Source organism: Giraffa tippelskirchi, chromosome 14 (assembly GCF_054371585.1).
Source record: "Giraffa tippelskirchi isolate mGirTip1 chromosome 14, T2T-mGirTip1v1.2.pri, whole genome shotgun sequence".
NCBI lineage: Eukaryota > Metazoa > Chordata > Mammalia > Artiodactyla > Giraffidae > Giraffa > Giraffa tippelskirchi.
In genome coordinates, this window is record NC_137288.1 from 8,232,979 (window position 1) to 8,249,696 (window position 16,718).

General features: G+C 55.0%; 2 protein-coding genes and 1 long non-coding RNA gene across 3 annotated transcripts in view; 1 reads left to right on the plus strand and 2 right to left on the minus strand.

Moving 5' to 3' along the window:
- The window catches only part of LOC145534171 (uncharacterized), a 63,309-nt gene that overhangs the window by 30,127 nt on the left and 16,464 nt on the right, over nt 1-16,718 (plus strand). Inside the window, exons 5-7 of the long non-coding RNA XR_014074304.1 lie at nt 455-566; nt 8,081-8,192; nt 15,713-15,824. This is a non-coding gene — a long non-coding RNA (uncharacterized LOC145534171). The remainder of the gene's footprint in view (nt 1-454; nt 567-8,080; nt 8,193-15,712; nt 15,825-16,718) is intronic.
- LOC145534056 (uncharacterized) lies at nt 2,587-4,370 on the minus strand. The gene is made up of 3 exons (XM_081561423.1): nt 4,201-4,370; nt 3,489-3,801; nt 2,587-3,236 (listed from the first exon to the last, which is right to left on the minus strand). The coding sequence occupies exons 1-3, from the start codon at nt 4,333-4,335 to the stop codon at nt 2,605-2,607; spliced, it is 1,080 nt and encodes a 359-aa protein (XP_081417549.1). The 5' UTR covers nt 4,336-4,370; the 3' UTR covers nt 2,587-2,604.
- Nucleotides 10,215-11,999, minus strand: LOC145534045 (uncharacterized). The gene is made up of 3 exons (XM_081561413.1): nt 11,830-11,999; nt 11,118-11,430; nt 10,215-10,865 (listed from the first exon to the last, which is right to left on the minus strand). The coding sequence occupies exons 1-3, from the start codon at nt 11,962-11,964 to the stop codon at nt 10,234-10,236; spliced, it is 1,080 nt and encodes a 359-aa protein (XP_081417539.1). The 5' UTR covers nt 11,965-11,999; the 3' UTR covers nt 10,215-10,233.

Here is a 16,718-nt window from a genome sequence, read left to right on the forward strand (position 1 = left end):
CGTCACCCTATTTAAAAAAAAAAAAAAAAACTACTAAACTTTTCTGAAAGTTTATTTACTAGCTTCCTTGAGCAGTTCATGGTGAAGGTTTTTTTTTTTTTTTTTTCTGTGACATTGGCCTCATTAAAAAGTACGGTTTGCCTTTACTGGATAATTTTGTTCATTGGTTTCTTAGGGAACCTTGGTAATATTTGAGTTTCCTGGGGAGTATGGTCACATGACCTGGCCCTGGCCAATCGGTGCGTTCCACCTCCCTGGCCACTGTGATTGGCTCCGGGCTGGGGCAGTGCCCAATCGGGGCCCAGGGCCGGGCCTGACGTTGGAAGCCAGGGGAAGACGAGCTGTCGTCCTGCTGGGGTAGGGGAAGGGGTGGGGCCGGGGGAGGTCAGGCTCCAGCAGTGGGAGGGGCGTGAGGTCCGCCTGCGGCAGTTGGTGACCTTCCCGCTCCCCTCAGGGCAGAGCCGCCGGCCTGAGAATGAGGGCGCTGCTGAGCCCAGGGGCTGGGATGGCCCGTTGCTGCTGTGGTCCCAGAGCTCCACCCAAGACCTGAGGGAAACCTTCTGCCCGTGAGTCCTCTCCCGCTTGTCTGTCAGCTTGTTTGAAGCATGCTGGGTTTTCTGCCCAGCTGGCTAAGGGGAGTCCCTGGAAATGCAATGGTGTGGGTTTTGGCAGACTTCAGGGAAGACATGCCAGATGAGCCTGGGAGACTCCAGCTTAATCTGGATTCAGGAGATATCTCTTCGGGCCAGCTAGTAATTGTAGGATAAGCCTAATGAGTCTTCACAGGATGAAGAGAGTAACGTGCCAAGGTAGCATTCGATGTCCTCATTCGAGAGGATGAAGCTGGTGCTCAGAGAAGGGGGGAACTTGGCCACAGCAAGGAGGTGTGCACCCAGACAGAACCCCCAGATCCGGCCATTGGAGCTCAGGGAGGCCACTGGTGTGGCTTGTCCCTGTGGCAGGGGCCGAGGCACGCAGCCCACCCTGATTCCTGTGGGGGCCTGACTTGGGAAGTGCCATCTGGTAGCTTTGAGACTCACCAAACCAAATTGCACTGGAGAGAGGAGGGACACCTTCCTTCATCCACCCCCCACCCCGCCGGCTTCCCACATACCCTGACCCCTTTCTCTCGATTTCGGAGCCATTTCCAGAGTCCCGCTCATATGACCTCATTTGAAGTGCACTGTGGACGAGCTGCCATCTGCAGCTGCTACCACAGCAGCCAAGGGCTTTAGCTCCCGAGTACCTCCCTTCCTTTGGAACTTGGGGGCCCTCTACTCCCCACTTGCACACCACAGACCTTTGCTGAGGATTGTGGGGACCCTCACTCAGTTTGCAGCACGTTGTAGCCATCCCTGTCCTCCCTTGAAACTCAGCTTGTGAGCTCCTTTGGAGCAGCGTGGCCCACCTGGCTGCAACGGAAGAGACACAGCTGACAGTGAAACAACAGCTTAGATCTGAGAGCCGGAAAGCTCTGTCAAAAGGGACCTCCCTCTTCACGCCGTAGAGGCTGTAGGAGCCGCCAGGGTTTCGGAACCAGTGCTGGGGCCAAAATGACTCCACAGCTGTTTTCCTTCCTGGGGAGGGTTCTGGCTTGAGTGGGAATGGCTCAAGTCTAAGGTTCTGAAAGCCCACTGTGTGCAGATGCACGGTACACAGAGAGGAGAAGGTGGAGTCCTGCCCTGGAGGTGGTCACAGCTCACGGATGAGCCAGGCAGGCAGGCAGGCAGGGCATGAGAACACCTGAGCTGCCTTCATGAGTGAATGGTGTGGGGGCAGAGGAAGAGAAGCCGGTCTGCTCCCTCATGTGGTGCCCAGGGCAGGTTGTCCCCAGAGGAAACCCTTACGACGGTGAGGAGAATCCCTGCTGTTTCCCAAGGGGTTCCGTCGGTGCGTGTCTTCCCCGGAGCGCTCAGGCCGTCTCTAAAGTACACTGGCCATGGGCATTGCCTCTCCTTGGAACTTCCCATGTGTTTCTCTTTTTTATGGAACAGTGATTTTCTAGAGGGGTTCTGGGCCACAAGGATGTTGGGTCATTTTCTAGCCTTATGTCATGAAGAACGCTTTCCTGGGCGTTGGGGTGGTTTGTTGTTCCAGCTCCCTTTCTTGGCTTCTTTTGGGAGCTGGTGCAACAAGACGAGCTCAGCCTCTGCCTTCTGGCTGAGATGTCACCCTTCAAACAGCAATGCCTGCCTGGATAATGATGGCAGTGGCCAAAAGGGCTTCGTTTGGCACATGGTATCTTGAAAGGACATACACCGTCCTTTCAGATATCAAAGGCTAGTTCAAATGACATAAAAATGAGAACTCTCCAATGGAGTCTTACAGTAGGTGGAGAGTCCGAAAAACACTGCTTCAGTCATTTCACGGAGAGTCATTGATTGGGGACACCAAGAATATAGGAAGGAATGCACAAAGAAAAGATGAAATTGTGTTCAGGATCGGGGGAAGGGATGAACAGGGCGTGCTTGCCTTGAATCCAGGCTTTGTTGGGGGGTGGGACATAAAGATCAAACTGGTCTGAAACTACCAAGTGGTGATGGTAACACAGGATCACCAGAGTTACACAACAGTGTTCCCAAATTGCAACAATGATGAAAAAGTTTACGAATCCCAACTTAACCAACAAAAATACAGGAAACCATACAAAAAAGAAAACATCACCAGAAAGGTGGAAACAAACCAAATGCAAAGCAGTTCAGGGGAAAGGAACTCCATGTCCCCTGGGGGCAGACCGAGTTGCCGGCGTCCACGGTGAGCAGACAGGGATGGAGGCTGCAGAGCCGACCGCTCCCCTGGACGTGGTGTTTCCGGCAAGGGCTCTGGGTGTCTGTCCAGAGCGGGGGCTCGTTCTCCCTGCAGGGGTGGGTGAGTCATCGTGGGCGTCTGGGTGTTGCGCGGGAGCCAGGGCAGGCTCTCCCTGCCGAGGCGGTGACTCCTCCTCTGCCTCGGGTTCTCCTGCCAGAGCCCGAGCAGGTACAGGTGCACGTGGAGGTGGAGGTTCTGGCTGAGGGGGTGGGACATCAGTGCCTGGGGCTGGGGGTCCTGCAGGCACGGAGATCCGATCTGCCCGGTGTGCTGGCCAGTACCCAGCTGGCCTGGTGTCTCTGCGAGGGCAAGTCTCGGTTCTCCATCTGCCCTCGGTGGATCCCTGGGTCCTGCACCTGGAGCCACCACCTCTGTAGGGACAGGTCTGGGAAGTGGAGCCTGGTTCCAGTTGGAGGTCAGTGCTAGAGCTGGGGGAGAAGCAAAGTTTGCCCACAGGCCAGCCTTGGCATGTGCGTATCCCGGGACAGAAAGCTTCCAAGAGATTCCCAAAGAATACCCAGCGTCGGATGTCTTTTGGGACTGAAGTGTGCGAGACGGGGGGCGGGGGGTGTGAGGCCAGCGCTTGCTGCAGGCCCAGCAGCAGCTTTCGGGGACTCGTCCCTGTGTAGCTCAGCACCCCGTCCCCACACACTCCCGTGCAGCAGCCCCAGCGTCCTCACCTCTGTGCTCTGGCGTGCTGGGCTCCAGGTCCTCCTGCTGCCTCAGAGGCCGGGGTTCTCGGGACTCTGGGTCGGAGCCGGGTGTGCTGAGCTCCGTGGCAGCCTCAGACTGGGCCGGCGGGTGTATCCTGGGCGGTGTCTCTGCAGCAGGCCTTCCCCGCCTCCTCTTCTCCCCCGGTGGGCCTGATGCCTCCGTGGGCACGCTCACCTGGAGCCTGCACTGGGCCTCACGGGCGGGGGGGTGGTGCTCCGACCCCTCCCTCCGGGAGGTGGATGGGGTGTCCCCGTCCTCGGCCTCATCACGTGGGAAGCTCTGCAACGACAGTGACCGTCAGCCAGCCATGCTGGGAGTTTTCCAAGCTGGGCCTGGCCAGTGGAACCGCTGCTTCTGCCTGCTCGAACTTCTCTTCCCAGAAGGGTCAGAGACGTGTGTCTGCTCAGATCCCCACCCGGGAGGAAAGAGACCCACCTGTGGGTGTGAGGTCAGCCTGGGCGGCCGCTGCTGCCCGCAGACTCCCCATCGGGCCCAGCCTGCTCTCCCCTGGGGTGTGGACACAACTTGTCCGCAGGCTTCTGACCCCACATCCGCCTGGGCTTCCTTGAGGGAGACACACCCCGAGAAACCCGCATCCACACACACAGGCAAAGGACCCGGTGTTTCCGGGTGGCATGGGCGAGGTGGCCTGGCCCGGCCTGGGGCTCCCCGTGTTACCTTTCTGTTTCTCCGGGCAAACGGCCAGAGGCCTCTCGGGGGTGTCCTGAGCCAACGTCGACAGGGTGCCCACGCACACTGCCTGTGAGCTCTCCTGAGGCCCCGGCCTCTGGGCATGGGCAAACAGCAGAACATCCTGGCAGCAAGTGATCTGGCTGGGGGCTCCTCTCCACTCTGGAGGCCTGGATACCCGGGTTGCGGGTTCTGTTGGGTTCTGTTGCCGGCAGGTGACATCATCGCCTGGGGTTCGTGCTGAGGTCCCTTCCCCAAAACTTCCCAAGGGAATCTCTGGGTTTCTGACTGCTCGACCACCCCCCTTAGGCCATGTGCAGGCACAGAGACACCCACACAGCCCAGCCCACAGCCCTGGGGAGGCCTGGGTGCAGCCAGGGCCTGAGCTCCGAGGGCCCTGCTGCTCTCAGACCAGGCTCCTTCTTCTCATAAGTGGTGTGGCCCTGGACAAGCATATGCCCCTCAGGGTTTCCCCAGTCTCTCCATCTGCAGAGTGGGCGTCATTCTCCCATCTGCTTCCTAGGTCTGTCGGCCTACGAGCAGCTCCATGCCTTTCCACCTGGGGCCGATATCACATGGAGCTCGTGCGCTGAGACTTCTGAAAGAAAGATTCCATCCAGGGCTGACATAGCACAGAATGGGGCAGAACGAGGCCTGGATGTGCCGTGGTACCCAGGAAAACGCACTCCCCCTCCTGACTGTTTTGAGACCCCGCATCCAAGTTGGAGGACCGAAAGGAAAACTCGAAGGTCTCCCTCTCTTGTAGAAAAGAGTAGCCAACTTTCTGGTCCTCTGTTTCCATTGAGATTCTGTTCAAGTGTCCCAGCTCGGCTTCTGCGGGTGGCTGAGCTTCTAATGGCTCCCTGCGTTCTTGTCTTTTCCTCTGCAAACCTTCCCTCCTTTTTCCCCTTCTGGGGTGGATGGGCGCTGTCTTTGCTTCTACCTTCGAGACAGATTGAGGAAAAGTCTGGACCATCGACTCCTTTCCTCTCTTTGGTTCCGTGTCTCTCTCTGGCTGTGTCCCTCTCTTTTCCTTTCTCAGTTGCGTCTGTGTCTTCCTCTTTCTCTCTCGTGTGTGGATGGATGGATGCTAGGAATTCCACATGTATATGATTAGATGAGGGTTATGTTTTAGGGATAGGTTAGAGGGAGAGAAAGGCTTCAGGTCGGAGTTGGTCATAGGGGAAGGGTCAAGGGTGGTGGTGGTGTTTCTTGGAATCTGAGTGCTGTGCATTCTTCGTCTCTTTCCATATGAACCCCTTCTCAGATACACCACTTGGAAGGAGTCTCTCGTGTTCCGTTTCCTATCTTTTGCATTTGTGAATGCTTAGCTTCTCTGTTGTGAAGAGGTTCCATTGGATGGAAACCCATTGGTGTACTTCGTGTACCTCTTTCCCTTAATTGAAGAGACCCATTTCTACCTCCGCCCAGCAAATGGCAAGGAGACTCTGATGTTAAGGAGCCTTTGACCTACGCTTCTTTCTAGCTATCTCATGACATCAGTCTTTAGGGTGAGGTTTTTCCCCAATATTGAGGTGGTCTGAGATCCAAACCAATAGCGTTCTTCAGGTGTAGCTGTCTGGGTTTCCCATGGACATTGATTGAAGAGGCTTTCTTGTTCCCATTTGGATAATCTCCCCTTCTGTGTCAGAGATGAGTTGACGATGGATGCTGGGGTTTGTTTCTGGACCCTCAACTTTATTCCATCGATCTGGATCTGTGTGTGTTGTTGTATTCCCAATAGCATACTGTCCTGCCGCTGCTGCTGCTGCTGCTAAGTCACTTCAGTCGTGTCAGACTCTGCGCGACCCCATGGCCTGCAGCCTACCAGGCTCCTCCGTCCAGGGCATTTTCCAGGCAAGAGTACTGGAGTGGGTCGCCATTGCCTTCTCCGATACTCTCCTGAGGATCCTAGTTTGGTCGTCTAATTTCCTTTCACACAACCTTGGATGTCCGTATCGGGGCCTTTTCGTCGGATTGTATTGACAATTTAGGCTCTTTTCTGTTTCCGTACCCCTTTTGCAATTCTTTGTTCGGTGCGAAAATGCTTTGGCATTTTGGGAGGAATAGCATCGAAGCTGTGGATTGCCTTGTGGGGCTGTGACATCATTTTACCAATAGGAATTTTTCAAACCCTGAGCACAGCTTCTCTCTCCAGTGATTGGTGTGGGCTTGATCTTCCTTCTTCCATCTCTCGCCGTTTTGTGAGAACAGGTGCATCCTTCCCTTCTGGGTTAGATGGACTCGTGGATATCACTTCAGTGCATGGCATTGTCAGTGGGGGTGATAATTCCCTTCTCATTGGAAGACTTTGCTGTGAGTATTAGAAATGCAAGTGACTTCTCTTCCCCTTCCTCCCTGTCCATCTCTCAGAGCCACCGGGAAACAGAGGCCTCATCCACGGTCACACAGGCCTGAGGGGGTGCAACTAGACTGTTGTTTCTTCAGGACCTCAGTGCTGGACATCATCCGGGATCCTCTGTGTGTGTCTTCCTCAGTCTGGTGTCCCTTCAGACCTTTCCCTAGTTTTCACAGGCTTGTTGTGTTGGTGTTCTTTGTCTGTTTGGAGACACATCCTTGATAAGCTTTGTGTTTCCACTCATTCGTCTGGCGATGTATGACCTGTCTTTTGCTTTTGTCATGAGGTCTTTCCCACAGTAGATATCTTTGATTTTGCCAAGTCCACTGTATTCTCTGGGTTTTTTTGTGGACTGCCTTTTAGTTTTGTGTGTGAAGACTCAAAGCACGTGTCCGGTTTCTGCTCATTGTTCTTCTAGATTGGTGACAAGTTTTCACGGAAAGTTTGTCTAGGGATAAGTGGAAGTGAACTCGGTGTAAGGTGTCAAGTCTCCATCTCCATTCATGTCATCCCCTGCAGTTTCCAATTCCCTGTTCCTGAGTGGTTTTGGAGACCTTGTGGGGAGTTTGGTTGCATTGGAGTTTGCATTACCACCTTGATTCGATTCACACTGTTCTGCCGTCAGGGACACTGTCAAGGGGGAGTGAGGAGCAGCCTGCGCTTCCAGCAGTGACCACACGGTGGGGCGAGTGCTGCTCTCCCCTCTGGGAGCCCCAGGCCACAGGCATCCCAGTGAGGAGCCAGCTCTGTGCTCAGCTGAAAGGAGTTAGTCTCTCAGGGGCCTCTGAGCCCTTGCCTTTGGATCACCCAGGGTGGGCATTGACTGGGACAGAAAAAATTGCCCTGAATTCCATGGACGGAAGAGCCTGGCTGTGTAGAGTTCGTGGGTTGCCGTGAATCAGACACAACTGAGGACAGAAAAATTCAATACATTAAAACACTTTTGGGGGGTGGGGGTGAGTGAAAGGGGGTGATGTGGGTTTTTTTGTCTTATATAACAGCCAAGGGAAATCTAGTTTAAACCTAAATTCACATAGACGGGAAAGGTATAGCTCTCCGTCACCCTATTAAAAAAAAAAAAAAAACTACTAAACTTTTCTGAAAGTTTATTTACTAGCTTCCTTGAGCAGTTCATGGTGAAGGTTTTTTTTTTTTTTTTTTCTGTGACATTGGCCTCATTAAAAAGTCCGGTTTGCCTTTACTGGATAATTTTGTTCATTGGTTTCTTAGGGAACCTTGGTAATATTTGAGTTTCCTGGGGAGTATGGTCACATGACCTGGCCCTGGCCAATCGGTGCATTCCACCTCCCTGGCCACTGTGATTGGCTCCGGGCTGGGGCAGTGCCCAATCGGGGCCCAGGGCCGGGCCTGACGTTGGAAGCCAGGGGAAGACGAGCTGTCGTCCTGCTGGGGTAGGGGAAGGGGTGGGGCCGGGGGAGGTCAGGCTCCAGCAGTGGGAGGGGCGTGAGGTCCGCCTGCGGCAGTTGGTGACCTTCCCGCTCCCCTCAGGGCAGAGCCGCCGGCCTGAGAATGAGGGCGCTGCTGAGCCCAGGGGCTGGGATGGCCTGTTGCTGCTGTGGTCCCAGAGCTCCACCCGAGACCTGAGGGAAACCTTCTGCCCGTGAGTCCTCTCCCGCTTGTCTGTCAGCTTGTTTGAAGCATGCTGGGTTTTCTGCCCAGCTGGCTAAGGGGAGTCCCTGGAAATGCAATGGTGTGGGTTTTGGCAGACTTCAGGGAAGACATGCCAGATGAGCCTGGGAGACTCCAGCTTAATCTGGATTCAGGAGATATCTCTTCGGGCCAGCTAGTAATTGTAGGATAAGCCTAATGAGTCTTCACAGGATGAAGAGAGTAACGTGCCAAGGTAGCATTCGATGTCCTCATTCGAGAGGATGAAGCTGGTGCTCAGAGAAGGGGGGAACTTGGCCACAGCAAGGAGGTGTGCACCCAGACAGAACCCCCAGATCCGGCCATTGGAGCTCAGGGAGGCCACTGGTGTGGCTTGTCCCTGTGGCAGGGGCCGAGGCACGCAGCCCACCCTGATTCCTGTGGGGGCCTGACTTGGGAAGTGCCATCTGGTAGCTTTGAGACTCACCAAACCAAATTGCACTGGAGAGAGGAGGGACACCTTCCTTCATCCACCCCCCACCCCCGCCGGCTTCCCACATACCCTGACCCCTTTCTCTCGATTTCGGAGCCATTTCCAGAGTCCCGCTCATATGACCTCATTTGAAGTGCACTGTGGACGAGCTGCCATCTGCAGCTGCTACCACAGCAGCCAAGGGCTTTAGCTCCCGAGTACCTCCCTTCCTTTGGAACTTGGGGGCCCTCTACTCCCCACTTGCACACCACAGACCTTTGCTGAGGATTGTGGGGACCCTCACTCAGTTTGCAGCACGTTGTAGCCATCCCTGTCCTCCCTTGAAACTCAGCTTGTGAGCTCCTTTGGAGCAGCGTGGCCCACCTGGCTGCAACGGAAGAGACACAGCTGACAGTGAAACAACAGCTTAGATCTGAGAGCCGGAAAGCTCTGTCAAAAGGGACCTCCCTCTTCACGCCGTAGAGGCTGTAGGAGCCGCCAGGGTTTCGGAACCAGTGCTGGGGCCAAAATGACTCCACAGCTGTTTTCCTTCCTGGGGAGGGTTCTGGCTTGAGTGGGAATGGCTCAAGTCTAAGGTTCTGAAAGCCCACTGTGTGCAGATGCACGGTACACAGAGAGGAGAAGGTGGAGTCCTGCCCTGGAGGTGGTCACAGCTCACGGATGAGCCAGGCAGGCAGGCAGGCAGGGCATGAGAACACCTGAGCTGCCTTCATGAGTGAATGGTGTGGGGGCAGAGGAAGAGAAGCCGGTCTGCTCCCTCATGTGGTGCCCAGAGCAGGTTGTCCCCAGAGGAAACCCTTACGACAGTGAGGAGAATCCCTGCTGTTTCCCAAGGGGTTCCGTCGGTGCGTGTCTTCCCCGGAGCGCTCAGGCCGTCTCTAAAGTACACTGGCCATGGGCATTGCCTCTCCTTGGAACTTCCCATGTGTTTCTCTTTTTTATGGAACAGTGATTTTCTAGAGGGGTTCTGGGCCACAAGGATGTTGGGTCATTTTCTAGCCTTCTGTCATGAAGAACGCTTTCCTGGGCGTTGGGGTGGTTTGTTGTTCCAGCTCCCTTTCTTGGCTTCTTTTGGGAGCTGGTGCAACAAGACGAGCTCAGCCTCTGCCTTCTGGCTGAGATGTCACCCTTGAAACAGCAATGCCTGCCTGGAGATAATGATGGCAGTGGCCAAAAGGGCTTCGTTTGGCACATGGTATCTTGAAAGGACGTACACCGTCCTTTCAGATATCAAAGGCTAGTTCAAATGACATAAAAATGAGAACTCTCCAATGGAGTCTTACAGTAGGTGGAGAGTCCGAAAAACACTGCTTCAGTCATTTCACGGAGAGTCATTGATTGGGGACACCAAGAATATAGGAAGGAATGCACAAAGAAAAGATGAAATTGTGTTCAGGATCGGGGGAAGGGATGAACAGGGCGTGCTTGCCTTGAATCCAGGCTTTGTTGGGGGGTGGGGCATAAAGATCAAACGGGTCTGAAACTACCAAGTGGTGATGGTAACACAGGATCACCAGAGTTACACAACAGTGTTCCCATATTGCAACAATGATGAAAAAGTTTACGAATCCCAACTTAACCAACAAAAATACAGGAAACCATACAAAAAAGAAAACATCACCAGAAAGGTGGAAACAAACCAAATGCAAAGCAGTTCAGGGGAAAGGAACTCCATGTCCCCTGGGGGCAGACCGAGTTGCCGGCGTCCACGGTGAGCAGACAGGGATGGAGGCTGCAGAGCCGACCGCTCCCCTGGACGTGGTGTTTCCGGCAAGGGCTCTGGGTGTCTGTCCAGAGCGGGGGCTCGTTCTCCCTGCAGGGGTGGGTGAGTCATCGTGGGCGTCTGGGTGTTGCGCGGGAGCCAGGGCAGGCTCTCCCTGCCGAGGCGGTGACTCCTCCTCTGCCTCGGGTTCTCCTGCCAGAGCCCGAGCAGGTACAGGTGCACGTGGAGGTGGAGGTTCTGGCTGAGGGGGTGGGACATCAGTGCCTGGGGCTGGGGGTCCTGCAGGCACGGAGATCCGATCTGCCCGGTGTGCTGGCCAGTACCCAGCTGGCCTGGTGTCTCTGCGAGGGCAAGTCTCGGTTCTCCATCTGCCCTCGGTGGATCCCTGGGTCCTGCACCTGGAGCCACCACCTCTGTAGGGACAGGTCTGGGAAGTGGAGCCTGGTTCCAGTTGGAGGTCAGTGCTAGAGCTGGGGGAGAAGCAAAGTTTGCCCACAGGCCAGCCTTGGCATGTGCGTATCCCGGGACAGAAAGCTTCCAAGAGATTCCCAAAGAATACCCAGCGTCGGATGTCTTTTGGGACTGAAGTGTGCGAGACGGGGGGCGGGGGGTGTGAGGCCAGCGCTTGCTGCAGGCCCAGCAGCAGCTTTCGGGGACTCGTCCCTGTGTAGCTCAGCACCCCGTCCCCACACACTCCCGTGCAGCAGCCCCAGCGTCCTCACCTCTGTGCTCTGGCGTGCTGGGCTCCAGGTCCTCCTGCTGCCTCAGAGGCCGGGGTTCTCGGGACTCTGGGTCGGAGCCGGGTGTGCTGAGCTCCGTGGCAGCCTCAGACTGGGCCGGCGGGTGTATCCTGGGCGGTGTCTCTGCAGCAGGCCTTCCCCGCCTCCTCTTCTCCCCCGGTGGGCCTGATGCCTCCGTGGGCACGCTCACCTGGAGCCTGCACTGGGCCTCACGGGCGGGGGGGTGGTGCTCCGACCCCTCCCTCCGGGAGGTGGATGGGGTGTCCCCGTCCTCGGCCTCATCACGTGGGAAGCTCTGCAACGACAGTGACCGTCAGCCAGCCATGCTGGGAGTTTTCCAAGCTGGGCCTGGCCAGTGGAACCGCTGCTTCTGCCTGCTCGAACTTCTCTTCCCAGAAGGGTCAGAGACGTGTGTCTGCTCAGATCCCCACCCGGGAGGAAAGAGACCCACCTGTGGGTGTGAGGTCAGCCTGGGCGGCCGCCGCTGCCCGCACACTCCCCATCGGGCCCAGCCTGCTCTCCCCTGGGGTGTGGACACAACTTGTCCGCAGGCTTCTGACCCCACATCCGCCTGGGCTTCCTTGAGGGAGACACACCCCGAGAAACCCGCATCCACACACACAGGCAAAGGACCCGGTGTTTCCGGGTGGCATGGGCGAGGTGGCCTGGCCCGGCCTGGGGCTCCCCGTGTTACCTTTCTGTTTCTCCGGGCAAACGGCCAGAGGCCTCTCGGGGGTGTCCTGAGCCAACGTCGACAGGGTGCCCACGCACACTGCCTGTGAGCTCTCCTGAGGCCCCGGCCTCTGGGCATGGGCAAACAGCAGAACATCCTGGCAGCAAGTGATCTGGCTGGGGGCTCCTCTCCACTCTGGAGGCCTGGATACCCGGGTTGCGGGTTCTGTTGGGTTCTGTTGCCGGCAGGTGACATCATCGCCTGGGGTTCGTGCTGAGGTCCCTTCCCCAAAACTTCCCAAGGGAATCTCTGGGTTTCTGACTGCTCGACCACCCCCCTTAGGCCATGTGCAGGCACAGAGACACCCACACAGCCCAGCCCACAGCCCTGGGGAGGCCTGGGTGCAGCCAGGGCCTGAGCTCCGAGGGCCCTGCTGCTCTCAGACCAGGCTCCTTCTTCTCATAAGTGGTGTGGCCCTGGACAAGCATATGCCCCTCAGGGTTTCCCCAGTCTCTCCATCTGCAGAGTGGGCGTCATTCTCCCATCTGCTTCCTAGGTCTGTCGGCCTACGAGCAGCTCCATGCCTTTCCACCTGGGGCCGATATCACATGGAGCTCGTGCGCTGAGACTTCTGAAAGAAAGATTCCATCCAGGGCTGACATAGCACAGAATGGGGCAGAACGAGGCCTGGATGTGCCGTGGTACCCAGGAAAACGCACTCCCCCTCCTGACTGTTTTGAGACCCCGCATCCAAGTTGGAGGAACGAAAGGAAAACTCGAAGGTCTCCCTCTCTTGTAGAAAAGAGTAGCCAACTTTCTGGTCCTCTGTTTCCATTGAGATTCTGTTCAACTGTCCCAGCTCGGCTTCTGCGGGTGGCTGAGCTTCTAATGCCTCCCTGCGTTCTTGTCTTTTCCTCTGCAAACCTTCCCTCCTTTTTCCCCTTCTGGGGTGGATGGGCGCTGTCTTTGCTTCTACCTTCGAGACAGATTGAGGAAAAGTCTGGACCATCGACTCCTTTCCTCTCTTTGGTTCCGTGTCTCTCTCTGGCTGTGTCCCTCACTTTTCCTTTCTCAGTTGTGTCTGTGTCTTCCTCTTTCTCTCCGTGTGTGGATAGATGGATGCTAGGAATTCCACATGTATATGATTAGATGAGGGTTATGTTTTAGGGATAGGTTAGAGGGAGAGAAAGGCTTCAGGTCGGAGTTGGTCATAGGGGAAGGGTCAAGGGTGGTGGTGGTGTTTCTTGGAATCTGAGTGCTGTGCATTCTTCGTCTCTTTCCATATGAACCCCTTCTCAGATACACCACTTGGAAGGAGTCTCTCGTGTTCCGTTTCCTATCTTTTGCATTTGTGAATGCTTAGCTTCTCTGTTGTGAAGAGGTTCCATTGGATGGAAACCCATTGGTGTACTTCGTGTACCTCTTTCCCTTAATTGAAGAGACCCATTTCTACCTCCGCCCAGCAAATGGCAAGGAGACTCTGATGTTAAGGAGCCTTTGACCTACGCTTCTTTCTAGCTATCTCATGACATCAGTCTTTAGGGTGAGGTTTTTCCCCAATATTGAGGTGGTCTGAGATCCAAACCAATAGCGTTCTTCAGATGTAGCTGTCTGGGTTTCCCATGGACATTGATTGAAGAGGCTTTCTTGTTCCCATTTGGATAATCTCCCCTTCTGTGTCAGAGATGAGTTGACGATGGATGCTGGGGTTTGTTTCTGGACCCTCAACTTTATTCCATCGATCTGGATCTGTGTGTGTTGTTGTATTCCCAATAGCATACTGTCCTGCTGCTGCTGCTGCTGCTGCTAAGTCACTTCAGTCGTGTCAGACTCTGCGCGACCCCATGGCCTGCAGCCTACCAGGCTCCTCCGTCCAGGGCATTTTCCAGGCAAGAGTACTGGAGTGGGTCGCCATTGCCTTCTCCGATACTCTCCTGAGGATCCTAGTTTGGTCGTCTAATTTCCTTTCACACAACCTTGGATGTCCGTATCGGGGCCTTTTCGTCGGATTGTATTGACAATTTAGGCTCTTTTCTGTTTCCGTAACCCCTTTTGCAATTCTTTGTTCGGTGCGAAAATGCATTGGCATTTTGGGAGGAATAGCATCGAAGCTGTGGATTGCCTTGTGGGGCTGTGACATCATTTTACCAATAGGAATTTTTCAAGCCCTGAGCACAGCTTCTCTCTCCAGTGATTGGTGTGGGCTTGATCTTCCTTCTTCCATCTCTCGCCGTTTTGTGAGAACAGGTGCATCCTTCCCTTCTGGGTTAGATGGACTCGTGGATATCACTTCAGTGCATGGCATTGTCAGTGGGGGTGATAATTCCCTTCTCATTGGAAGACTTGGCTGTGAGTATTAGAAATGCAAGTGACTTCTCTTCCCCTTCCTCTCTGTCCATCTCTCAGAGCCACCGGGAAACAGAGGCCTCATCCACGGTCACACAGGCCTGAGGGGGTGCAACTAGACTGTTGTTTCTTCAGGCCCTCAGTGCTGGACATCATCCGGGATCCTCTGTGTGTGTCTTCCTCAGTCTGGTGTCCCTTCAGACCTTTCCCTAGTTTTCACAGGCTTGTTGTGTTGGTGTTCTTTGTCTGTTTGGAGACACATCCTTGATAAGCTTTGTGTTTCCACTCATTCGTCTGGCGATGTATGACCTGTCTTTTGCTTTTGTCATGAGGTCTTTCCCACAGTAGATATCTTTGATTTTGCCAAGTCCACTGTATTCTCTGGGTTTTTTTGTGGACTGCCTTTTAGTTTTGTGTGTGAAGACTCAAAGCACGTGTCCGGTTTCTGCTCATTGTTCTTCTAGATTGGTGACAAGTTTTCACGGAAAGTTTGTCTAGGGATAAGTGGAAGTGAACTCGGTGTAAGGTGTCAAGTCTCCATCTCCATTCATGTCATCCCCTGCAGTTTCCAATTCCCTGTTCCTGAGTGGTTTTGGAGACCTTGTGGGGAGTTTGGTTGCATTGGAGTTTGCATTACCACCTTGATTCGATTCACACTGTTCTGCCGTCAGGGACACTGTCAAGGGGGAGTGAGGAGCAGCCTGCACTTCCAGCAGTGACCACACGGTGGGGCGAGTGCTGCTCTCCCCTCTGGGAGCCCCAGGCCACAGGCATCCCAGTGAGGAGCCAGCTCTGTGCTCAGCTGAAAGGAGTTAGTCTCTCAGGGGCCTCTGAGCCCTTGCCTTTGGATCACCCAGGGTGGGCATTGACTGGGACAGAAAAAATTGCCCTGAATTCCATGGACGGAAGAGCCTGGCTGTGTAGAGTTCGTGGGTTGCCGTGAATCAGACACAACTGAGGACAGAAAAATTCAATACATTAAAACACTTTTGGGGGGTGGGGGTGAGTGAAAGGGGGTGATGTGGGTTTTTTTGTCTTATATAACAGCCAAGGGAAATCTAGTTTAAACCTAAATTCACATAGACGGGAAAGGTATAGCTCTCCGTCACCCTATTAAAAAAAAAAAAAAAAAAACTACTAAACTTTTCTGAAAGTTTATTTACTAGCTTCCTTGAGCAGTTCATGGTGAAGCTTTTTTTTTTTTTTTTTTCTGTGACATTGGCCTCATTAAAAAGTACGGTTTGCCTTTACTGGATAATTTTGTTCATTGGTTTCTTAGGGAACCTTGGTAATATTTGAGTTTCCTGGGGAGTATGGTCACATGACCTGGCCCTGGCCAATCGGTGCGTTCCACCTCCCTGGCCACTGTGATTGGCTCCGGGCTGGGGCAGTGCCCAATCGGGGCCCAGGGCCGGGCCTGACGTTGGAAGCCAGGGGAAGACGAGCTGTCGTCCTGCTGGGGTAGGGGAAGGGGTGGGGCCGGGGGAGGTCAGGCTCCAGCAGTGGGAGGGGCGTGAGGTCCGCCTGCGGCAGTTGGTGACCTTCCCGCTCCCCTCAGGGCAGAGCCGCCGGCCTGAGAATGAGGGCGCTGCTGAGCCCAGGGGCTGGGATGGCCCGTTGCTGCTGTGGTCCCAGAGCTCCACCCGAGACCTGAGGGAAACCTTCTGCCCGTGAGTCCTCTCCCGCTTGTCTGTCAGCTTGTTTGAAGCATGCTGGGTTTTCTGCCCAGCTGGCTAAGGGGAGTCCCTGGAAATGCAATGGTGTGGGTTTTGGCAGACTTCAGGGAAGACATGCCAGATGAGCCTGGGAGACTCCAGCTTAATCTGGATTCAGGAGATATCTCTTCGGGCCAGCTAGTAATTGTAGGATAAGCCTAATGAGTCTTCACAGGATGAAGAGAGTAACGTGCCAAGGTAGCATTCGATGTCCTCATTCGAGAGGATGAAGCTGGTGCTCAGAGAAGGGGGGAACTTGGCCACAGCAAGGAGGTGTGCACCCAGACAGAACCCCCAGATCCGGCCATTGGAGCTCAGGGAGGCCACTGGTGTGGCTTGTCCCTGTGGCAGGGGCCGAGGCACGCAGCCCACCCTGATTCCTGTGGGGGCCTGACTTGGGAAGTGCCATCTGGTAGCTTTGAGACTCACCAAACCAAATTGCACTGGAGAGAGGAGGGACACCTTCCTTCATCCACCCCCCACCCCCGCCGGCTTCCCACATACCCTGACCCCTTTCTCTCGATTTCGGAGCCATTTCCAGAGTCCCGCTCATATGACCTCATTCGAAGTGCACTGTGGACGAGCTGCCATCTGCAGCTGCTACCACAGCAGCCAAGGGCTTTAGCTCCCGAGTACCTCCCTTCCTTTGGAACTTGGGGGCCCTCTACTCCCCACTTGCACATCACAGACCTTTGCTGAGGATTGTGGGGACCCTCACTCAGTTTGCAGCACGTTGTAGCCATCCCTGTCCTCCCTTGAAACTCAGCTTGTGAGCTCCTTTGGAGCAGCGTGGCCCACCTGGCTGCAACGGAAGAGACACAGCTGACAGTGAAACAACAGCTTAGATCT